Genomic DNA, 25,571 nt, shown 5'->3' on the forward strand with positions numbered 1-25,571 from the left:
TGAAGGCAGTGTGCAATTTACGTGGAATCTTTTTCGGTTTTATGTCTAACCTACTGTCAGGAAATGACACTATATCTGCATGATGATTGATGTATCATGCATCCTTACTAAATTGAGAAAGGACGCAATCGTCTGGGGGGGTGCAGTACTGTACTCAGTAGTAGTTTGTTTGTTTGTTTGTTTGTTTGACTGACTGGCTAACTGTCTGTCTGTCAATTAAGTGTCACCAGGCTTTCCACCTCACTACACAATACTTAATTCTTAGCCCCTTTCTGGACCCAGTTGTTTACCTTTTCTATGTAGACAAGGTTATAGTTCTCGAGTCGCGGCTAAAAGGATGCTCAAAAGTGCTAGCAAGTGCTTATAGATGTCTGTCATTAATAGTCCATGACACGCATGCACACACACCATAAAGTATTGTGTCACCTACAAAACATAATAATGTTATTATGAGTGTGGTAGTGAATATTGTATTCCTCACCTTGCTTATGTTTGTACGTAGTATGTGTACAAATGGTTTCGGGGTTTCAGCTTGGCGCTCGAGGACCGTACCACTCATGACCTCACATGCGGGTAAACGTTACTGTCTGTATCAGTGAAATCATATCATATTAACGTTAGTTCTTTTTAGTGTTTGATATTATGAATGATATGTAGAGTTAAGATTGTAATTGGATATTAGATTGAGTTAATTCATTAAATCCACCTACCTAACAATACAAATCAATGTTTAACGTCCCCCCCTTTAAAATGCGATGAAATGAGCACGTCTGATGTGTGCGTCATACATGTCATGAAGGGAAAGCGGAACGGAACCTTTCCCCCGGAACCATGTAATGTTGTTCTCGAGAGTTCCGGAGAGGAGTGAGTGTAACCCCTACTGGATACATGTGAGGTAAACATTTATTCTGTGTTTATTATCGTGTTAATTCAATAACACTTTGTTTGTTGTTTTATGTAGTTGGGGATTTTAAACGGTTTTCTGTTGGTATCGTGTTAACACGATTAACCTTTAGCCTAGCTGTTGTCTAATGTCTATTTCATTCCGTCCTGTGCCATACTGGAACATATACTATTTAATAATGTCCAAAATCTGCTTACCGGGTATATAACTATCTATTAAATAATCAGTGTCATCAATGTTATGACGATAAAGGATTTTGTACCCACAACCCAGATTACAGTCGATTACAGTATTTCAATGAGATTTGATTGATTGATTGATTGAATACTTTATTATATAGAACATTTAATGTCATAAAATGTTTCGAATTGCAGCCATGTAAATGCTTTGAGAACGGTTTTGTAAACTAGTACTACTGTTGTTGTATTGGGTTCGTACTGTAGTTGAAAACCGCCAATATAACAAAAGAAAAACCTTCTAATAAAGAGTGGACACGGACACCTCAATGTAAAATTGGCTATTTCTTCCAAAAATGTTAATGTCAAATAAAATATATTAGACAAATGGTCATCACAGTAATGCAAAGTAGTTTAATGTATTTAAACATGCATGGTAAAGGTAAATCATTATGAGACACTTGTTTATGCCCACAATTATATACAGGTTTTGTTGCAATTTTAGCAAATCTAGAAATATCAATTGTGTATACTTCTATGACAATTTTCCAAATTGTAGTCTTTACGTGCAGTATATTCATTGATTGCTTTTAAATCTCTGATCATGTAAGTGTAAAAGAAAAACTAAATCAAGTTGCATGAAATTGAAAAGTTAGAATATGGAGATAAGAGTTTTCTGCCCAACAGCAAAGCACTGTCTTTGTGTTTGTTCCTACAGACAGACGGACAGACACAGAGGTTGTAGTTGAGTCCCTACAGACAGACGGACAGACACAGAGGCTGTAGTTGGTTGCAGTCATGATGAGACGGCTGTATGTGGGCGGACTCGGCCACACCATCACCCAGAAGGACCTGAGGGAACGCTTTGGAAAGTTTGGAGAAGTGGAGGACGTGGAGGTCCGAACCAGGAGGGACGACCAGGGTAGGATGACAGGATCATTACTACACAGATGACAGGATCATTACTACACAGACCTGAACTGAGGCCGATTCTACACATTAATTAAACTACTTTTTCATGCCAAGCATCCCCAAATGATGTATTTGGCCTTCATCTCAAAATATTTTGTTCCAGGGAACGAAATTGAATTAGCCTAAATTATATTATATGGAGGTTTTTTGTTAAGGAATTGTTAAAAGGAACCGTTAAAGTGCCTTGCAGAGTTGTTCGATTAACTCATATCTGGCAACTGTATTAAACTGTCAAACTGGGCCTGTTGTGGTGATGGCGAGTGAACAGGAGCATTATTTGACATGTTCTAAACATGAGCAGGGATTTGGGGAGAGACGTTAGAGCTTGGGAGCTTGTGCGTGATCACATACTGCTTGTCAATGGAGTTTGAACTTATTGTAACTTTCCTCTTCTACCCCGGATTTGAACCTGGTTCCCTGCGCAAGTTCTGAAATGCTTAACATTGAGCTAATAGAGCCTGCCTGCTTGCTCAGGGGATAAATTGAATTAACCTTCAGGTCAAAATTCGAGCCAGTCTTGTGTCTAGGTGAGACATGACCTTTGACACAATCTAAAAGTCTCAATAGAAGACCAGGGAGACAAAATACAACTACCCCATGGTATATGGTATACAATACATGTTATATTGTAATCTACCATACACATTGGACAAAATTACAATGTATTCATTAAAATGAAGTTACATAGTGCCACTTTAAATGAAGGAGGAGAACATTTTAAAAGTATTTTCCTTACAAGCTACAATGATTTGCTCTTACAAAAATAGTTAATAAAAATAGACAGAAAAGGAAAACGTCAGATATTGTATAGTAAGTATAAAAGGAATTCTCTATAAATAAATGGGTTAATGGTAAATGGTAAATTTATATAGCACCTTTATCCAAGGCCCTTTACAGAGATTGTGCATTACATTCAAACATTCGCACATCGATGCCGGAGGAAACCATGCAAGGCACCAATCTGCACATCGGGAGCAATTAGGGGTTCAGAGTCTTGCTCAAGGACACTTCGACACTAACTCTAGGGGAGCCCGGGTTCAAACTGGGAACCTTGGGGTTCCCATCCGGTCACTCTACCCCTGAGCCACTGCCGCCCGTATAATAATTAACCGGTGGTGAAAGTGGGCCTTTGAGCAAAATAAAAAACCTGGAAACAGCTGCAATAGATTATGCATGCATGCTCAGTAAATATAGATTCTGAAAAATAAAAACTGTTCAATATGACTTTTCCATAGTATCGATGTATCGATACTCTGTCTCTCGTTGGTTGAGACACATATGCGGCAGGATTACACACACATCGCGGCCCTAGAGTGCTACGTACAGCCCCTCCCCTCCTGCCTTTGTAGCTATGTAGCTCACACACGCCGGTGTCTTTTCTCCTATCCAGTACCGTCGCCAGGCATATGCGCAGTACGCACTGTGCGTAGGGTGATCCTCTTAACATAATTTTCTCTGCCCATGTGAATCTGCCCAGAGCTGAGGCACTGAAGCAGCCCCTCTTCCACACCTGGTCTAGCAAACGTTTAATTGTTATAGAGCGTCGCAGTCCCTCCCCCTTTCAGAACGACGAGTGGTCCAGGAAATGAATCCCAATGCATCTTTCCCATAGGCATTTCAAAACGTATTTATTTAAAGACCTTTTAAGCGTCGTACGAAGCCAACTCTTGTCCTGACAAATCATGACAACACAACACACACAATATTTTGGACCAAACAAATAATTACAAAGAAGAAAAACATTTAAAAAAGTGTAACCTGCCGTTTCTTTCTACTTTCTAATTCTTTGTTTGGCCCGAAAAATTGTGTGTGTTGTCATGATTTGTCACGACAAGAGTTGGCTTCGTACGACGCTTAAAAGGTCTTTAAATAAATACGTTTTGAAATGCCTATGGGAAAAATGCATTGGGATTCATTTCCTGGGCCACTCGTTGTTCTGAAAGGGGGAGGGACTGCGACGCTCTATTGAGCACCAACATTAGGACAAATCAAAGCTATCAAACGGCGAAAGTAGCCAATCTGCATGAGGAAACGCGACGCTCTCGTGGGGGAGTGGGGGTAGCACAAACATGCGTAGGGCAACGTAATAGAGCACCGAAGTCTGACGTCACTTTCAGTAGAGGGCGTCAGTCCTCAGGTTCACGTATTTTTTTAGTTGCATTGAAATTGCCATAGGAGGATTTTTAGATTGCTTCATATAAGAACCGTGTTTGAAAAATGAACATGTCATCCCGGCCGCTTCACTCATATGGATATGAAGAATCAACTGACTGAGAGAAAACGCTAATGTTACTGCTACTGAATTAGTTACATTTTCGCTAGAAGCAGACTGTATCATATATGAGTGACTGACTGTTGCAAACGATACAGAGACACCTCCCTGACAATAACGCAGAGACAGCTTGTTTATTTTTGGACCACAACGCTTATAGTAGACGATATTAAGATCACCCCATGTTATTCTCCATAGAGAAATTATTTCCGCGAACCAGGGGAATCGAAGGGATGAGCGAGTTACGTCAGGACTTCGGTGCTCTATAGTCAGTAGTGTCCCTGCTCCTATCCTCCGCTCCACCAGCCTTGGTCCCAGTTGGTTTCCACTCCTATATGCTGTTTGGAAATAGCCTTGTTTCCAGTCTGATTCACTGCGTTCTGTGAATTCGGATCTCGTTTTGTCACTTCGAAGTGACAACAATACAAATTCACGGAACGCAACAAATCAGCCTGGAAAGACCGGATGCATTGGTTAATATCTGAATAGAAACCTACAGTAGATGATGTGGTTGACTATGGTCAGAAAGAAATTAAATGCTATTGTGCTTCACAACTCTTATCTGCACTTTGGTTTATGTTATGTTACTATGAAAATGTATAAGCTTTTATTTGTACTTACAATGTTAAAACCTCAGAGAAATCTCTGTGGTTTTATGGTATTGAAAATGGTATTGAAAAACTATACTTTTCAATATATCATATCAAAGTTTGAAATCCAGTATCGTGACAATACTAATGCTCAGAGGAGACTGAATTTGGACCTTCAGGTACCACTTGTCAACCAATAGGTGTCCTACTATACCACAGGATCTAAATTCTACAGCAGTGGTTTTCAACCCTTTTCATTTCAAGTCCATTATTTATTCGTTATTTGAGCCACGGACCACCATTTGATGACATTCAGAGACCCAAAACTAAAAAATATTTTGTTGTGCTTGATCAAAGTAAAAGTTATTCTACATTCTCTAATTGTGTAGACTCCTTGTAAATGAAGTAACAATAATTTAACCCTTGAGAGCGGAAAATGAATCCAAATGGACCTGTACGGGTCTGTTCTACAGAAATCTTCTCAACAAACTATAACTACAAGTCTACAACCACTGCAGATGTGTTAGTTATATTGTATTATCCCATTTAGGCCTGACATAATTATATGTAATTGGCCGGAATGGCCGCCGACCCCCATTTGAAAATATGTTGTTCCAGGGACCTCCCCAGAAGCAAAGATTTTAGTTAAAAACATTCCCTCTGAAAGAATATATATTCAAAGATTTGCGCCGCATTAAAAATAATAGCAGACGTACAAGCCGCATTAAAAAAAATAGCAGACCTACAAGCCGCATTTTCAACAATAGCACACCGACAAGCTCCTAGTGCGGCACTCGTGCCGCGATATGAGCTTGTAGATCTGCTATTTTATAGCTAAAGTATAACATAATGCTTAACCCATTCTGACCTGAGATCAGATTCATACGAGGTTTCCGCCGGACAAACACTGGGTCTGATTAACATACTTTTCCATACTGATTATTCACACACAAAAAGTTACCGATTGCTTGAAGTGGATACAACAAGTATACTTGACAGTGACACTAATAAACATTGTGAATGAGTTACTGTATACTGTACATTGACTGTGTCTCTCTGCAGGAGTTCCATACAAGACCTTTGGTTACGTCAACATCACCATCACAGATGCAGAATTCAAAAGATGTAAGATATCTCCATTGTCATGCGACTTTTTTAATGACTTATCACTTTTTATAATATGACATTTGAAATGCGTCGTTCAATTAGAGAAGATTACATACAATACAAGTTGTATTTGTTTGGAATTAGTATAGTATAAGAAAGAACACACGTGCACACACACAGATTTATTTGTTTCCCTGGCAAAAAAAAATGGGGAGCGAATAACATCTAAATCGGTATCGGCCCAATCAGTGCATTCCTGGTCGTTCTTACTTAGTTTAGTTGTTATTGCTGTGATTGAATGTGAGTGTTTGTTTGTTTGTGTTGTTGTTCACAGGTACGAGTGTGTTGAATAAGGCTAAATGGAAAGGAGGAACATTGCAGATAGAAGCTGCCAAGGAGAGCTTCCTAGACAGGTTAGTATATTATTTACTGTATGTATACACACATAAAGCCTTTGGTGTATTATTATTTAACCAACTAAGACCAGTGTCATTTTAGATTTGAGCTAAAAAAAATAATAAAGCAGATCATACTGTGTCACTTCGTGCCACACTATGAGCTTGTATTATAGTATCACGTGAAAATCTTTGAATATACATGTATATATATTTTTTTTTAAAGCGAACATTTTGGACTCAAATCTTTGCTTCTTGATGGTCCCTGGATTTTTTTCTGAAAAACTTCTGTAGCACCCCAACCGCCTGGCTAACTGGGGTGTGTTTGAGTTCGTAATAATGGACCCAGACAACGTTTTAAACCAAAAGGGAAAAAGCACTTTTTGTCGTTTTTTGTCTTTTTTAGTTTTTATATATATATAAAGAATCCCTTCTTTTAAATGTGAAAGTGTTTTTTTAAAGTAACAAAAATCATAAACAAAATAAATAAAGAAAAGAAAAGACAGATCTTATAAAATAATAGACAAGGCTTAGTGATCTTTTAAAATAATCAAATCCACAATACTCAAAATATTACAACAACTATCAATTATAGCTGGTATACTTATGTGAACTCTTTGATAACACAAATGAAATACTATCTTCTAACCCAATTCCTTTCAATTGTTTTCAAAAACCTAAACTGTTCCCTATCTCTCTCCCTGACTAATGAAACCCAAAAGTAGTTGTAAAGTTACCTTTAAACCATGAACTTAAACCATAACACTGAACCTTAAATTGAATGGGACGTTACATGTAAAACAGACTGTGGGCCCACACACACACACACTACGTTGCAGGCCTGTGCGTCGTCACTCCCGCGATGTGATGATTCCGGTCCCCGCAGCAGCTCCAAACAGACACAGTTCAACTCACAGTTTGTTGTAGACTCAGTACTGGCAATGACAAACGTTTCAAACGGCAACACAAGCCGGGCTCCCGGTACGGAACAGTCTTCTCCAAGCCGACGTCTCGACAATCGCGACTGGTGTTGTTCTCCGTCCAGTAGACTCCACGCTCGTAATAACAAACGCTGAACTCTCTCGTCCACAACGTTGGCGCACCGTAAACGTCTCTTACACTACACGCACATGATGTCCAACAGTAAACATATACTGGTGTTTTTCAGAAAACGTCAGTAACAAACTATTTAAATGTTTTGTACAGTTCTTAAATCTTTCTCTCTCCAAAACCGTCTCTCCTCGTTCCTCCTCGTTCCTTTCTCTTCCCCACTTCCTTCTTCCTCCCTCTCTCTCGCTTCCTCCTTCCCCAAAACCCACAGCCAATTACCGTAGGTGGTACTCACTAAAACCTTTTTTGTCCAATCCTGAACACCCACACATACCCACATTCACACAACATAAAACCACACTCCGTAGTATTTGCTTAATTCGTCTTAAAGGATTCAGTTTAACCCCTTGTTTTCCACCCGGGCTACACTATGTATTAAAAATTGCACAATAAATGTATGTTGCTATATACTGCAACGACTACCCCAAAAGGGATTCCCGCCGTCTTGAAATGTAAAAAACTCCAAAGGGGTTCCCGTCCTAAATGGCTTGGTTAATGTGTGTATATTTCTGTTATATGAGGTCTGAATCTCTTAGGATGACATGCAGTATATCAGATGGTGTATTGTTTGTCTCAGGCTAGCAGAAGAGAGGCAGGCCCTGTCAGAACAGAGGCAGCAGCAGCAGCCTTCAGACCCCAAGCAGCTGGTTCTGGAGTCACTGAAGAAGGCTGGGGTGGAGAACTTCCACATGAAGGCAGCCGTACCAGGAACTGAAGTACCAGGACACGAGGTCTCACTGCCAGGGGGTTTATATTGTAGCTTAGTTATACAGTAACTAAATAATGTAATTGCTAAGACATGAATGATGAGAATTAATTGTATCAGCTTGTGTTTCAGTTCAATTTTTGTCTGCTGCTCATTTATCTGTTTCATTTTATCCATTTCATCCCTTTCGATTCAACAACATTTTCAAACACTTGTTTATCCTGTATGAGGTCTTATTTCTAATTGGTTAAAATTGGTAACCCAACATGAAGAGCTACCACTATTTAACACTTATTTTAACTGTGCGTGTGTGGTGTGTGACAGGGCTCCTGGGTGGTCAGTAAGTTTGGGCGGGTCCTCCCCGTGGTCGAGCTGACGGTCCGCCGTGGGAACCGGAGCAAGACAGTGTCTTACGACCCGTCCAAACACTCCCACAACATCAAGAGACTGGAGACCCCTGACGAGACCCCCACCCCCGTCTCCATGCTCACCTGGGAGCTGACGGGAGGTGACGATGACATCAGCAAGAAGAGGCGGGGCGAGTTTCCTCCGTCCATTCCCTGGAGGCCCAAGAAGAGACGGACAGTGCCTGAGGACACGGCCGTGGACTCCACCCTATCTGCTGTGGACGATGCAGCTTGCAGGTAGACGTTGAGACTGATGAGACTGTTAACAGATTCTATACAAAACACGTGTGAGCACGTCATAAGGATCCCGAAATATTAGTACTATTGACGTGTGAGGACGTCCTAGCGACGTCCCAGCGACGCGGGGCGAGATAAGAATATTCAGAATTTTTCCTATTTTTTTTTTTTGGCATTTCGCTTTTCGCTTGCCGTATGCTAACGCTCAGTGCAACTATTAGCTTGTCATTGACTCCCATGTTAGCGCAGCGGAAAGAATGACTCGTATCTCCTAATCCAGGGCGCTCTCCGTGGTGATGAATGGATCGATATGCTGGCGCTTCATTTCTGTTCCTCATCCGTCTCTCTCGCAAAATATGAACGCTTTTTGGAGCGTAAAACAATATATTAAGATGATCGGGGATGTGAGGTCCCTTTGTAAAGTCAACTTTTTTAGGCAAGTGTTTCCTGTTTCATGGCTTTCAAAGTAAAAGCGATCAGACAACTCTGGCACTCTATAGCCTTTATTTTGAAGGCACTTCCTGTACTAAATGTGTTAAGGCCTATTCATAGTCCAGTTTTAGGTCATAAGGTGACCACCGAAAACATGACATCATGCCGCCGTGGTAAGCTTCACCACTCACCCGAACACATCTCTCTGTTGATACTGACCACCGTTTCGGTGGTCACCTTATTACCTATACGAAAACTGGAGTATGAATAGGCCTTTACGCGTTCAGATGACCTCCTGTTACTATAGAACAGTGGTTCTCAAAAGTACTCCTTGAGGGGGTTCCAGGGAGTCCTCAGCAAGATGAGGAATAGTTATACAGCCGCTATTTAAAAAATAAATCTTCTCTTATGGGGGTATTGTTCTGATCCTAGGTCTGTGCTTCTCATTGTGGTTCTAGGCCCGGTGTTCCCACTGATCCAAGGTCCAAGGCCCCAGACATTCCCAGCACTCCTCTGCATAACGGAGACGGCAGAGCGGCGGCGAGGCGACCGAAGGTGGTGTGCGTGTTGAACGACGACGACGATTCAGATGAGGAGATACGCAGGCTAGTGAAAAACCAACGCAGCTCCCAGGGTGCACTGGGGCAGGAAGTGGAAGAGGATGACCGTCTGGAAGTGGTTGGAGTAGACTTCCTGGACAATTCTGGCAGGTCCCGGCAGCAGCATAAGGGTACCTGTATTCTGTCACATTGGTTGTCCTGTCAAACGTTTTTATTTCAAGAAAGCTGACTTTACTATGCGTTTCGTCACGGACCAGTGTACGAATGGAACCAAACCAGTCTAAAGCAGCAGTACTAGAGGTTCCTGCAGGATAGAAAACCAACAGTACTAGAGGTCCTGGTAGGATAGAAAACTAGCAGTACTAGAGTAGAAAACTAGCAGTACTAGATGTCTCTGATTTGCTTAAATGCTTACATTTACGACTTACACTAAGCAAGGTAAACGCATCAAATTAAATGCAGAGAGACAGTGTAGTGCCTCAATAAACTAGGGTCACTGGTAAACCAATAACCTAGCATCATGTGTGACTGTGATTGTGGTTCCAGGTGTCATGGCTGATAAAGATGAGGACGACTATGACTCGGCAGACACTGATGAACTGCTGACCTCCAAGAGACCTCCAGCTCCTCACAGTGCCAGGGGGAGCGGAGGGAAGGCGGGGAACACAGAGGAGGTACAGGGAGAACGTCTGAAGAGCCTCAGCCAGGAGGAGAGGGCATCTGTAACGGACTCGCCTTCCTCAGAGTCTGAGAGAGAGGAGGAGGAGGAGGAGGAGGAGGATGATGATCATCAAGATGCAAACAGTAGCTCTGACATAGACACTTCACAAGGAGAAAATGTCCAGAAGACTTCTGCTGCTGATGATTGTGGTGAAACTGATGATGATGATGACAGCAGTGATGATGACGATGATGACGGTGATGAAGGCGACAGTGAGTATGAGGCTCTCTTCTCAAACTGTCCCAGACTGGAGATCTCTCTGGCTGACCTGCAGCAGCTTGTTTCAGACTCACAAACGACTCTTCCCACAGTCCCCTCCACCACCCAGACAGGAAGTCCACCCACACCGAGTGCCTCCTCAACAACACAAGCACTGGCTTCAACAGAAACTCCACTTCCCAGCATCCCTTGTGCCAACACCAAGCCACCACGAGCCCCCAAAAAGGGAATCATGCCACACGAGATCCTGGCGGCCATCATGGAGAACAGCGATGATGACGGGCAAACGGAAGTGAGGAAGAAGGTGACATGTCTCCCTGCTTTCCAGGGGACAAAGAAACTGATGGAGAGAGTAGAGAAAGAGACGAAAGAGGAGCGAATAAACGAACCGAGACAGACTGGCTTAAACACGACAGAGTTACAGAACGCAGCAGTGACACTGAGGACAGAAACCTTTTCAAAACCAAAGGATACAGAAACATCTTCAGAACCGCAGGACACAGAAACAGATGAGACGTCCTCAGAAACTGATGAGACGTCCTCAGAAACAGAGGAAATGGAAACGTCTTCAAAACTACGGGAGACAAAGATGCCTTCGAAACCGCAGACTGCACAGTCCCTAAAACTACAGGAGACACAAATGTCCTCAAACCCACAGGAGATGGAGACGGAAAGCTCAGGGACGCAACACGTCGCCAACACGCTCTCGTCTCCGGAGAGACAGCCGGATTCAAAGCAGCAGTCGGTGACACGGGTCAACCTCGAGACGAGCTCTGACTCGTCGTCGTCCAGTGAGGAAGAGGAGAGTTCGGTCAGAGTGGCTGAAGAGCCGGATGAAGAGAAGCAGAGGCAGTCCAACCTGAGGCGCCTGGCGGCCATGGAGCACAGAGTCCAACTGGTCGAACAGCACAAGAAGATCATTCAGGGAGCTCTGGGCAACGTGGTGACTACCTCTTCTCTCTATCTCTCTGCTTACAGTAGGACTTATTGTCTCCACCAGGCCGAAGGCATGTGGGGAGAGTATGTTTTGCACTCCGTCCGTCCGTGTGTCCGTCCGTCCGTGTGTCCGTGAACAGCTAATCTCGGCCACCGTTAACCCGGTCGATGCCATATTTTGCACACACACTCCCTGGATGCCAACGATGAACTTTCCAGAACGGCCTGTTATAGCGCCACCAGGAGGCCGCTTTGTGCAAAACAAGTTTTTGCACAGTACACCTACACATTTTGTCCAAACATCACGCAAATTGGTACACAGTCTCTCTAGAGCCATTCAACGAAACGGGTCTTTCAGATTTCTCAGACTCCATCCTGATTGGTTAAGATTGGCTTCCAAAGTTCACAGGAGTGCTCAGTTTCAAACAAAATGCTGCAAATCATGAACACATCGCGTGATTTCCGTGAAATTGTGCACCCACATTCCCACTAGGCCGAGGACGAAATGCCACATGAACAATTCCAACTCAGCCTCAAGGTGGCGCTATAACTGGCCGAAAAGTGTTTTTACCTCTAATTGCACGGATCTGTGGATAACCTGGTGGAGACCTGTGCCCAGAAGGGCACTTTTTCTAGTTTATATGCTGTTGCACGGCTGTGTCACTTGTTGACAAGAACAGATCTTGTCATACGCCATGCGATGGCGTATCAGGCAGACAGTAGAAAGCAAATATAGGAATATAAATATTATGTATGTATTGAATAGATCAAAGTTGTTATTCCCTTCTTTGTGAGCAGCATATAGTAGTATAGCAGCATATTTTCACACATATTTCGTTTGGCTGGCTCATCCATCCTGTCATTAAGTTTGGACTGTTTTTGGGTGAACTATACTCCTTTAAGCCTGAGTCATACTTTGTCTCAGATGAAGACATAGCAGACCTACAAGCTCACTATGCGTCACAATGTGATGCGCACTGAGCTATGTTGAGCACGTGACACCGTTGTGCAGCAGAGCATAAATCAGGCTCCACCCTATGTTTTAACAGTGGCTACTCTGGGAGCTAGAAATCTCCTAGTGGGCATTCCTGCTGTCATTACCGTATGTAATGTAAACGTATCACTGTTCCGCGTGGAGGGAAAACAAAGCAACACATGAATTTGATTGGCTATCGCCGGACGTTGTCGTCCAAAAGATCAAATATTTTCATGTTTTTGAACGACCTTCCTCCGCCCACTGTTCGACTATCGCCTCTTCGCCTGTTATCGCCAGTAGTTGCCGGGTCCCATAGACAAATATAACACACTTCCGGAAAATACGCCAGGCTGTCGCCCGCTGTTAAAATGTGCTGTAACTCTCTTTTCTTCTTCTTATCATTCTTATCATTATTGTGATGTTTCTATTAGGACACTCCAGCAGCTGGGAGCGGTAAACACATTGTCTTCGGCTCTGATGATGATGATGACGAAGTCAAACAGACCTCAGTGAAAAAAACCCTGCTTGTGGACAACCAATTAAACGGCTCGGGGGATGATGAGGCAATACAGGTATGTGGGTGTGGTTGATACATGTGTATACATGTTGTGTATGTGCAAAATGATGTCATTGATCTATGCTATATGTATCTACAATATCCAAAACTGTTCCATTTTTATCATTATTTAAAAAAAAAGAAATGTAAATTAGTGAAAATAGCCAATGTGCTGTGAGATTGTAGATTGGGAATTCTCAATACTTCTGTGTTACACTCTTGTGTGATAAAGTAGGGCATTTGGTTCCAATCGTAAATGGAACCAAACCGCTGCCCATTTGTATGCTCTCTGGCTTGCAGATCTATATAGCTCCACTTGGCAACTATTTAAATTGGGAATCCCTCAAGATCCCCTGGGGGTCCTCAGACCCCACTTTGAGAGCCAGTGAGCTACAGTATAACACTTGTTTTTCAAAGTCTAAAGACGATGGATAACATTGAGACAAAGCTTGACAACCCTCACAAGTCCCAATGATGTTCTGGTGAACTTTACTAGTAACAATGGCCCTCATTTATCAACCGTGCGTACGCCAAAATATGGGTGCACGCCAAAATTACCGAAAGTTTCGGCATTTACCATTTCCGACAAAGCTTGAAATTGAACTTGAGTAGGACAAAAAGTCACGTCTGGTCGTATGCTTTGTCCTCGGCTGTTTTTCTGTCGTACACAAGCGGAGCAGCATTGTCTGAACTGTTGACACGCTGTCACAGGCATCTAAGCATATGTTTTCACTCCTAAAATGTTAATATAAAACTATACATGTAAAAAAAAAAAAAAAAGAGATTTCCAACTTTACAAGTAATTAAATTTGTGAAACTAAAAACAATTTAACATGTTTACAATGTATTAGTTTGTGCTTAATCTAACAGTGCTTTACTGGCCTTGTTATGCGAGCGCACTTGTGAGATGTTTTGGAGCATGCGGCATGACATCAGATGCCTATATCACTGTACTGTCTGTGTGATATTATTTAAAAAAAGGCATAAATGGACTTTATTTCCAAGTGACAATGACAAGCATATACAGCTTGCCTATTTGCAATTGTAGCAGGCTATAGGCGTAAGGGGCTTAATCATTCACCATTTAAATAAGTGCTTTGACAGTTCAGATAAAAGCGAGATTATTTTAGGGGGTCGGGAGGACGGGACCGCGGCGTGCGTCGCCAACACATACCAGCACACATGCAAGCGGCAAGCCTTCATCCATATGTTTATGATTCGTTCATCAATGATCAAATCACTACAACGTTGATTATGACTGCCTTGACGACATGATAGGCATCTCATGCAGGCATCACTGACACTCACCCACAGGACTTATCACAGCAGTGCGCAGTCTCACGCCTTCGCCGTGCACTGCGCACAAATGGGTAAAATTAATATAGGCCAGCCTACAAACGTATTCCATTCATGGCGATGCGATGTCGATGTGTCATGTAGGTGCGTGTGCGCGTGCATGACAGCAAGGCAAGCGAGGTGAGAGGGAAACAGACAGGGTAGGCCTACAACTTTATTTAATTCATGCAGGTGTTCGTTCTTTATTTATTTAACAACACACCAGTTAGTTGGGCAGGGCTTGCAAGTTGTGTGTGTGTGTGTGTGTGTGTGTGTGTGTGTGTGTGTGTGTATGAGAGAGGGGGGTGAGGCGGGCAGCAAGGCACGGGAGAACCTTTTTTTTTCTTCCTGTAACCAGGGTTTCAAGGACGTATTGCATGTGTTCATGTCGCAAAAACGAGGGCGAGGCTTGATTTCATAGGGAGTGCCAGATAGATTTCAGCCGTCACATTTATTAACGTCAGAACGAAATTAAGGAAGGATCAGCTGTTTGCGATCACTTTATAAATGCCGTGGCGACGTGGGTGTACTATGAAACCTGCACTCGAATCTGTGGCAGATTTTACACTCAATTGATAAATGAGGGCCATGATGAGTCCTGTAACTGTGTGCATGTGTAATGTCTTTCCAGAAGCCCTCAGGCTGTAAGCTGTTTGACAACAGTGATGATGAGGATGGTGATGATGAAGACAGCAGGTTTCAGATCAAACCTCAGTTTGAAGGCAAAGCTGGACAGAAGGTGAGACTCTACATAAGCTATTCATCACATGCTCTTATGCAGAGAGTGACTTTAAAAGGGTAAGACAAAATGACATGAACCCTAGTCAACAAACGACAGATGAAATGGTCACATAGAGTGCTGCAAAGTAACTAGGATACAGGTAAACATCAAATCTAAATACCATTCTTTACATTTGTGGTCAAGCAAGCAAGCAGTATACGTGCTATATATCTACTGTAAATAAGAACGTATGTGAAGTTGAACAAGTCGCCAACATAAATCTGCATAGACAACAAGGAGAGAGCAGTCCTTCAGGGTGTTTTAGGAATATTAGCCAGGATGTTTTAATAGGAAAGGAAGTAGCCTACAGGCATTCTGTGTCAGCTGGTTTTACATCACAAATATATATATCAAATCATCACATTAGTGTAAAATGAAATGTGACCGAGAACAGTGTAGTGTGAGCTGATGGACAAGTTGTTTGGTTGATCCATAACTGGTGTTGTGTCATGTTTGTAGCTGATGGCGCTCCAGTCTCGGTTCGGTACGGACCAGCGTTTCCAGATGGGCTCACACTTCCTGGAGAGTGATGAAGAAGAGGGAGAGGAAGGTCCAGGTGAGGAAATGCTTCATCAGCTACTGTTATGTTCACACTAAACGCATACTGGTCAGACAGTAAAACCATAGAAGACTGCTTGTGGCCCGGAGGGTTGGCTCAACCGTCTGGGCACCTAGGCTGCCAAGCCAACCGGACAGTGTGCGGCGGGTTCGACTCCCGAGCCCGACGGCCTTTGCCGCATATCACTCCCCATCTCTCTCCCCCTTTCCTGTCTTTTCCCTATCAATAGAGGCATAAAAAACACACCAGTGTGAACCGAGTGGTGCAACTCCCGTCTATTGGTTCTCTGTATCATTCCAATTTGTATCGTCCAATTTCTTCTCTGTATCGTTCCAATTTCTTCTCTGTATCTCTGGTGCCCCCTACTGGTATAAATATGTAACATACTCGTGCTCACTTATACAGGTACACACACAGGTACACAGACATTGCTGGATGTAGGAGTGGTTGCACCACTCAAAAAGCCCCAAAAATGACTGGTCACGGTCAGCTCTCAGTACAACAGTAGATTACTGTGGTTGTATTTTATTAAATTTTTTACTTAATTGAGTCAATCCTTGTAAGATAAATACAATTTCTCTTCACATTTCCTTTTCCAATGCCAATGTATCTGTTCCACAAGCTCTCAGTGCGTCGTCTTGCGACATGTTTTTAGCTTGCATATCTGCTATTTCTGACTATTGTTCACCCAGAATAGGGCTGTTGCGCTTCAAGTGGTCTCTTGACCAATATATATATATATATATATATAGACTGTGGCTCAAGAGGTAGAGCAGGTCGTCCAATGATCCATGGGTCGGCGGTTCGAATCCCGGCTCCTCCTGTCTACATGTCGAAGTGTCCTTGGGCAAGACACTGAACCCCAAATTGCTCCCGATGTGCTGGTTGGTACCTTGCATGGCTTCCGATGCAATCGGTGTATGAATGTGTGTGTGAATGGGTGAATGTAATGCACAATCTATGTAAAGCGCCTTGGATAAAGGCGCTATATAAATGCACCATTTACCATTTACCATATTGCCCAAGCCAATATCTGGGTGTGGCTCTGTGGGTTGGTTTATTTTTGTGAAGGTGTATTCTGTGGTTCTTCAGGGAGTCAGAAGGAAGGGGAGAAGGGGGATTTGGCTGAAGAGAAAAGCAAGAATCTCACCATCCTACAGAGTGTTCTGAACATCAACCTGGACACACATACCACCACGCACACACCCAGCAAGGCCAAGACTTTCAGGTAATACACACAAACACACACAAGACCAACAAGACAAACGCATTCAGATAACACACTTTCTAAATGTGATGTGTTTGTGTGTCAAGTAACTTTGTGTGTGTGTGTGTGTGTGTGTGTGTGTGTGTGTGTGTGTGTGTGTGTGTGTGTGTGTGTGTGTGTGTGTGTGCAGAGATGTGTTACATTATGATCCCAGCAGACAAGAACACGTCGCCTTCGAGACAAAAACAGAAGAACAACCCAAGGAGAGGTAGAACATACTCCTTTTCTCTCAATCTCTCTCTCTCTTCCGAAATGAGGTTCAAATAGTTCAGGTTTTCAGAGGTGTAATGTAATACAATCATTTGTAATGAATTTCAGAGGTTAAAGAGATTTAATAATTACGATGGTTTGCATTTTGGTCATATTGTTTTCCAAATTGTTCTAACTCGCGTGGAGTCCACTCCTCACCGAAACGGCTATTTTGGAAAAAGATATTTCATCAATGGGGCGTGGCATGGAGGTGATCAACCTGTGGCACTGTTGTGGTGTTATGGAAGCCCAGGTTTGCTTTGATAACAGCTGTAAGTTAAGTTATATTTGTATTGTTGAGTCTCACACCTTCCTCTTGACAATTCAACCTAGATTCTCTGTGGGGTTCAGGTCAGGCCAGTTGGCTGGTCAGTTAAGTAATACCATGGTCAGTACACCAATTATTACTAGTTTGGGCACTGTGGGCGGGTGCCAAATCGAGCTGGAAAGGAGAATCGGCATCTCCATAAAGCTTGTGAACATACTGAAGCACAAAGTACTCTTGATAGATGGCTATGTTGACTGCAGATGACATGGCACCCAAAATCATCACTGACAGTGAAAACTTCACACTGGAGTCAACACAGCCATCTACTGTACCACTACCTGGATATTTTAGAGTGCTTCAGTGCTTAAGCAAGCTTTATGGGGATGCAGATTTTCCTTTCCCGCTCGATTTGGCACCTGCCCACAGTGCCAAAACTAGCAGTAATTGGTGTACTGACCATGGTATTACTGTGCTTAACTGACCAGCCAACTGGCCTGACCTGAACCCCACAGAGAATCTAGGTTGCATTGTCAAGAGGAAGGTGTGAGACATAACACTCAACAATACAAATGAACTTAAAGCTGTTATCAAAGCAAACCTGGGCTTCCATAACGCCTCAACAGTGCCACAGGCACTCCATGCCTCCATGCCACCCCCATTGATGATTTTTATTTTTTAATTTTCAAAGGTAGCCCAGACCAAGTATTGACTGCATACATTCATATGCTTATCAGATGGTCGACATATCTTTTAGTGGTCTCGTAAAATATTCTAATATTTTGAGATAGGATTTTTTGATTTTCATCTGTAAATTAAAGATGAAAACAAAAATAGGTTTGAAATACTTTGGCACAATATTCTATTTCTTGAGAAGGAGCTGTATGCTTGGCATGAACGGCCCTTACTAAAGTTGAACTGAGTTCTGATGAGGTTTCATGATATCCAACGGCTAATGGAGTATTTTGAGGCTTAATGGAGTCTGCCGGAGTTTAATCAGGTTCATTGGCGTCATCAGAGTTTAATTTGTGTCCTTCAGTAAAGCCTCCAGGAAGAAGAAGAGGGAGGAAGCATCTCAGCTTCCAGAGGTGTCCACAGAGATCTACTACGACGTCTCCGTGGACCTGAAGGCTGCCTTCGGTCTTACAGACCACAAGGCGGATGAAAAGAACCACGACCCAGGAGAGGGGATTGAGAGTGTGGGCTGGGACAAGATGGAGGAGGAGGAGAAGGAGGAAGAGCAGAGTGGTGAAGGACCGAGGACAGAGACGGACGTCCTGATGTCCACCTACATGACCTCTGACCTCGCTGCAGGACAACAGGACGAGGGCCTGGGCTTCAAGTTCTCCTTCTTCTCAGACGATGCCCAACTGGAAAGCAAGCAGGAAACAGGTAAAGACTATAACAATGGTGGAATCCATAATAACATGGTAAAGACATGTTGAACAGGGTGACATGCAGCTCAGAGGTTAAAGAGCAGGTTTGTGAGCTGAAGGTTGCTGGTTCTGTTCCCCTCCATGCATCTGCAATCTCAGTAGCTGCGCTTTGTGAATTTCTAAAAGAATTGCAGAAGGTCATTGCGACTGTGTTCACAAGAGCTGTAGTTTGTGAATCCTGTCCAGGGCCCCTGGACAACATATCAATGCCTTTTACTGTGTAGTTAGTTACAGGATCAAATCACACCCACAGTCATTATGCATATTCACCATGTCTCTACAGAACAAACTAGTGTTTTTGTGAATGACCAAAGACTTTAAATGCTACAGTAAAACCACATGACTTCCCAAGCAAACGGCTGTGTTTGTTTGGCAGTTGGGCAAAATATTTAGTTAAAAACTGTTGTACCAGAGTGTATCCAGCAGGTGGCAGCCTGGGCCTGGAGAATGAAGGGCAGCTGTTGGTTGAATGGAAAACAGATGTCAGTACACACAGACATATTGATCATGGGTGATCCCGGGACCATCTTGTCAAAATGTTTTGTACACTTATTATCAATATTACTAATGGTTTAAAGACTGTATCTAATCTGGTCATTGTTATCCTATCTGGGTTTTTTTTTAATAGGATATCACGATAGGACTTCAAATCAGTATGACAATTATTTCAAACGTTTAGCTCGATTACAGTTAAGGAATGATTTGATTTTTAAACAATTGTGAAAATAACAAAGGCTTTAGATCAGCTATTGTCACTATTTTTGCACGCCACCATTTGATAACAAAGTATAATACAGTATAATGTTTCTGTTTTCCTGGACCTGACGGTAGTACTGTATGTTGCAGTGCCATACCCCACTGCAACCCTTGATGTCGAGTACCAAGCAGGAAGGGAGGCATTTGGTCCTATTTGGTTTTATAATGTGTGTGTGTGTGTGTGTGTGTGTGTGTGTGTGTGTGTGTGTGTGTGTGTGTGTGTGTGTGTGTGTGTGTGTGTGTGTGTGTGTGTGTGTGTGTGTGTGTGTGTGTGTGTGTGTGTGTGTGTGTGTGTGTGTGTGTGTGTGTGTGTGTGTGTGTGTGTGCGTACAGAGTACAGTGTGGAAGCTCTCCATGGACCCAAGGTGTCATGGCAAACAGACCCTCGTTTCCAAGACAGCAGCTCTGATGAAGAGGAGGAGCAACGTGACGTAGAAGAAGAGGAGGAGAGCGGAGAGACCACCATAGAGTACGATTACATCATTACTTTTACCAAACATTTAATGTTGTTTTATTTATATATGTATAATATACCAAACATTTACTGGTGTTTTATTTATATATGTAGTACTTTAGATTCATGCAAATGTAAAGTGCATTATAAATAATATCCATAATTAATATTATATCTTTATATAACAGTAGTAGCATGAATCAAATCAATACTTCAAGTTAAAATTTAGACTGCAACTTTAATTCCATATTGTAAGCCATGTTTGAGTAACCTGTTTGAATAGCTATCCCTGTGCAGACCTGTCACCCCATTGGATAGCTGGTTTATGTTAAAAGAGGAAAGATCGAATGTGATACAGCAGAGAATTAGGCTTCATCCACACCTACATAAACGTAGCGTTTTCGTTTTCATTTTCGTTTTTTTTAATCTCTCTGTCCATACGACACGTTTTTTTAAATCTCTCTGTCCATATGACCAATAGCAAGACCCATGCAAAACTCCGTTTACATTGTCCACACAGGGAACACACAGGCGGAGTTTTAAAGAAATACACTGTGGCAGGAGTTTTCCAAAAGATGCGTTTATATGGACCAAAAACGCGTTTGCGTGTGGGCGACCCCCCCAAAACGCATATAAAAACCTACGTTTATCCGTTTACCCGGATACGTGTGGACAAGGCCTTAGACAACTCAAAGCAGCTAATTATTCAGTGTGGAAAAATGATCAACGTCTTGACCACAAAGTGGTAGACCTGACGAGAAGTGCAAATAGGCTACGCTCTAGAAACAGGAAGTGTGGTTGGAGAAAATGATTTAACAGTTTCATCAAATTATGTAGAAGATAACAGTGAGCGATACTATATTTAACTGAACCTCAGTATAAATGCTATTGCAATAAAGCACTAAAGCTATTTTACATTACATTAGGGGTGGCAGTGGCTCCCGGGCTCCCCCAGAGTTAGTGTCAAAGTGTCCTTGAGCAAGACTCTCAACGCCTAATTGCTCCTGTTGTGCAGATTGGTGCCTTTGGATAAAAGCGCTATATAAATGCACCGTTTACCATTTTATTTTACATCATTATGTATTACACTACTATGATATTATTACGGTATCGGTGGTTTTCAAAAAAAATTATGTCAAGGATCTTTTTGTGTAGAAACAGGAACTGTTTTTGGTTCCTCCCCTTTCTTAGTCCACTGCCTCCTCGGTTCTTCTGTTCTTTGTTTATTCCTACTAATAACAACACTGTGTTTAAAGTAGTGGTACAGCGGAATCTGTCTTCAGAGTGTTCACGTTTTTTCAAGATCTTTTTTTTTAAATAGCTGCAGATACAGTATAATTATGGTAAAAGTAGTTAAGCTGACTGGGGAGTTGACTAATTCCAGAAGCTAATGGACTGCTGTTATGCTAATGTCATTTGTAAATGATTATTTTGTGTCAAATGATTGATTTTGGTCATAAATAGCCGTTAATAAGAGGGGCTGCTTCAACCTGAATGAGATTATTCGGTATGTTTCTGTATATTACTTGTGTTTATCGATTTTATATTTACTTAATTCTATATTGTGTGTGTGCGTGTGTAGGCCTCAAACTCCAGTTAAGAAAGATTTCTTCTTCTTTTGTGCTGATGACTACAGACTGACCGGTAAGACACACGCATACTGTACTGTACACACACACACACACAACACACGTGTGCGCGCGCGCACACACACACACACACACACACGCATATATATATAAACGCATGCAAACACATAAACAATACACACACAAACATAAACACAATGCTAAGACTATTTTTGTGCGGCCAAACTGATCATTATAATTTATGAGCGTTACTGTCGGGTGGAAATCTTGAAAAATGTCAAAGTGTTACTTTTCAGGTTTGTCACAAGCTCTTTGTTAATACTTTTCATTGGTTGCATATTTATGAAACACACAGACAGGCTTAGCCATTTTCAAATGTACTTAAAAATTCAAAAATTGCCGAACAATATTGTAAGATTCGATATTTTTGCTGTGTTTGTGCGACACTGTAGCATGACAAAGTGTTGCATTCATTTACAAAAAAACAGAATGTAAAATAAGCCCTTATCCTTCTATAATCTCCTTCTCTCCTCTCCCCTATCATCCTTCTCTCTCCTCTCCTTCTCTTATCTCCTCTCCTCTAACAGAGGGGCCCAGGTTATTCTGTCGTTCCTCTGAGCTTGGGGAGCAACAGGAGGCATGGGAGGAGAAGAGGAATTCTCTCATCCAGGTAGGCTATCCACAGTTTCTGTTGATCTTCTGCTGTTGGTGTGGAATGATAATAATAAGGTTTATACATACCAGTAAAATACACATTATTTTGCAAGCCTGTTTCTTGTGTGTTTTACTGGTATAGACCGATTCCGTAGCGGGTCTCATGGTCGCAGCCTACGTATTTCCTGTAAGCGGACTCGACGTAGCTGCGGGGTTTAAACCCTCACCAGGCGCACCTCTTCCACTACAGTGAACGGCAGAGTGACTGATGTTAGTTTGCCTCAAACTTTACTCCTTTTACCTGATTTTTTACTAACACTAACATTACACAGATGCCCAGAACATCGAGAACCTGTGTAGTTAATGGCTGCTCGAACAGTAGTGGCAACATTAAAAAAAGAAAAAAAACGGAATGTCTAATATCCACCGCGGTGGCTGAGACCAGAGCCATTGAGTAATGGTTGAGACGAAGCAGTGAAAGATACATAACGCCAGTCTTACCCAATACGAAATCTTTCTGTTTTATTAACACAAGGCTGCTGTACTTTATACCTCATACTTTAAATGCTTAGTATGAGGTATAAAATACAGCAGCCTTGTGTTCATAAAACAGAAAGATTGGGTATTGGGTAAGACTGACATTATGTATCTTTCAGGACCTTTCACTGCTTTGTCTCAACCATTACTCAATGGCTCTGGTCTTGGCCACCGCGGTGGATATTTTGACATTCCGTATTTATTTATTCTTTATGTTGCCACTACTGTTGGAGCAGCCATAAACTACACAGGTTCATCTCGATGTTCTGGACATCTTTGTAATGTTAGTGTTAGTAAAAAAGCAGGTAAAAGAGTAAAGTTTGAGGCAAACTAACATTCTCACTCTGCCGTTCACTGTAGTGGAAGAGATGCGCCTGGTGAGGGTTTTTTTTTTTTTTTTTTTTAAGATATTTTTTTTGCGGCTTACGCCTTTTATTGATTTTTTAAGGGACAGACAGTAGGCTGACAGGAAACGGGAGAGAGATGGGGGGATGACATGCAGTAAAGGCCGTGTCGGGTCCGGGAGTCGAACCCGCGGCACACTGCGACTGGATTACCAGTCCGGTGCCCAGACCGTTACGCTACGGCCTGGGCCGCCTGGTGAGGGTTTAAACCCGCAGCAACGTCGAGTCCGCCTACAGGAAATACGTAGGCTGCGACCATGAAACCGCTACGGAATCGGTCTATAATGGATGTATTGTAAAGATTCGTTCGATTAACCTACATGAGCAAGACAAATTATTATGGTTAGATATTCTAAATGTCTGAGTCGAGTCGATATATTTTTTGGTTAATTGCCCTACGTGCGTGCGTGCGTGTGTGCAGGACTACCGTAAGAAACATAGAGAAGCCCGGAAGAAAGTCAACTTTTCTCACAGAAGCTGAAGACGCACAACCACTCTTCTACAGTTGGACACTGAGAGCTGCCCTGTACAGGTGTTCAGGAGGACACTGGAAGCTGCCCTGTACAGGTGGTCAGGAGGTACAACACACATACAAAGGTTTTCAACCTGACCTGTACAACTACAGTTTGTTGCTGTTGGTTACTGAGAGCTGACCAGTACAGCCACAGTATTCTATGATAACTATTTTACTTTAATTACTCGATTTTTGCTTTTGATAAAAAATGTCAGGCCTCAAACATTCTGTATCCTAGATATGCTGTAAAGCTGAACTGGAATAATAAATGTAAATGAAACGCTCATGAAATCTCATGTCATTTCTCTGATGAATCAACATGTTTCTAACGATTGTCTGTCTGTCCTAAACCTAATACTGTCCTACAAAAATGACAAAGAAGTTGGATTTGGTTAATGTGCCCCCAGTGTCACACAACACAATCAACATATTGCATGGCAAGGCGTGCAATGATGTATATCAAGCCCTTTTACAGTTTTACAATTTAGGCATTCAGCAGACACTCTTATTCCAGAGTGATTTACAAAGTGTAAGATCAGAGTAAATGACATGAACTCTAGTCAACAAATGACGGGATAAATGCTCACGTAAATGGAGTGCAAAGAACACATGTCTTTCAAAACAACTAAGATGTGAGGTGAATATCAAACCTAGCATCTCTACACAATATAGGTGTGCTGCAGCATTCTGGGTCACATGGAGGGGCTTAAGTGCACATGCCGGGGAGGCCAGTAAGGACAGTAGTACGGTAAGCTACCTGTTTTGGGGGACATTAGCCGAAAATAGCTGATCTACAAGCTTGTAGATCAGCTATTTTTGCCGGAGAAGGGATTCTTTTTTTTTTCTATTAATAAATAGAAACAAACAAACATGAATTTTCACAACACTGATCACAAACAAGTATATGGAACAAGTATATGATGAAAAGGTTGAATCAATACAAAAAATAAAAGAGTTGAAGGCCCCTGACATGAAGCACAAGGACACTGTGTAGAGGTTTAGGTTGTGTAGTTACCTTGCCATGAGAACACTTATCTTGCTCTGTTGATTAGTCTCCTCATTGAAGACTTACATTGCACGGTGAAACAAGTCTCAAAATAACTCTTTTAGTACATAGATTAACCAAACAAAGCTACTTCTACAAATAGCATCACCTAAACCCTTTCCCAGTTTTGTGATGTTTATACATATTGGAAAAATCGTATGTGCTAACAAAGAGTGACTTTGAGAGCTGTTTCACTGCGCAATCTGACGTGTTGTGAGCTTGTAGATCGTCTATTTTTGGCAAAGACGTTCGATGTAGAGGCAATAAAAGACCAAGAAAAAGGGTCAAGTTAACTGAGAGTTTTAAATGTCTTAAAATACACTGATAGTGCTGTCAAACAAGTCTATAAAGCTGTCTATGAAGTCGATGGAAAGGTTTAATCTGCAACATCTAATAGGGCTGGGGCGGTATGGGATTTTTATTACCGCGGTTACCACCCTTGTTTGTGCC

The 25,571-nt window shown here is 42.2% G+C and overlaps 1 protein-coding gene across 2 annotated transcripts; it reads left to right on the top strand.

The window, feature by feature from the left end:
* The first annotated feature begins 864 nt into the window (after nucleotides 1-864).
* On the top strand, nucleotides 865-24,273 carry nol8 (nucleolar protein 8). Of its 2 annotated transcripts, XM_083770880.1 has the most exons (18): nucleotides 865-895; nucleotides 1,811-2,002; nucleotides 5,977-6,039; nucleotides 6,356-6,434; nucleotides 8,104-8,257; nucleotides 8,557-8,876; nucleotides 9,767-10,038; nucleotides 10,415-11,751; nucleotides 13,152-13,292; nucleotides 15,243-15,350; nucleotides 15,852-15,948; nucleotides 17,044-17,179; nucleotides 17,349-17,426; nucleotides 18,772-19,124; nucleotides 20,258-20,393; nucleotides 21,961-22,022; nucleotides 22,555-22,637; nucleotides 23,984-24,118. In XM_083770880.1, exons 2-18 carry the CDS (start codon nucleotides 1,879-1,881, stop codon nucleotides 24,041-24,043), a joined length of 3,603 nt encoding a protein of 1,200 aa, XP_083627006.1. In that variant the 5' UTR covers nucleotides 865-895; nucleotides 1,811-1,878; the 3' UTR covers nucleotides 24,044-24,118. The 2 variants fall into 2 exon arrangements, 1 of the variants encoding a protein (XP_083627006.1); XR_014569624.1 differs by lacking the exons at nucleotides 865-895; nucleotides 1,811-2,002; nucleotides 5,977-6,039; nucleotides 6,356-6,434; nucleotides 8,104-8,257 and adding an exon at nucleotides 24,130-24,273 and having other exon boundaries at nucleotides 8,494-8,876; nucleotides 23,984-24,094.
* Nucleotides 24,274-25,571: the final 1,298 nt, after the last annotated feature.

The sequence above is a fragment of the Protomyctophum parallelum genome (genome assembly GCF_964188405.1).
Source record: "Protomyctophum parallelum genome assembly, chromosome: 8".
Lineage (NCBI taxonomy): Eukaryota > Metazoa > Chordata > Actinopteri > Myctophiformes > Myctophidae > Protomyctophum > Protomyctophum parallelum.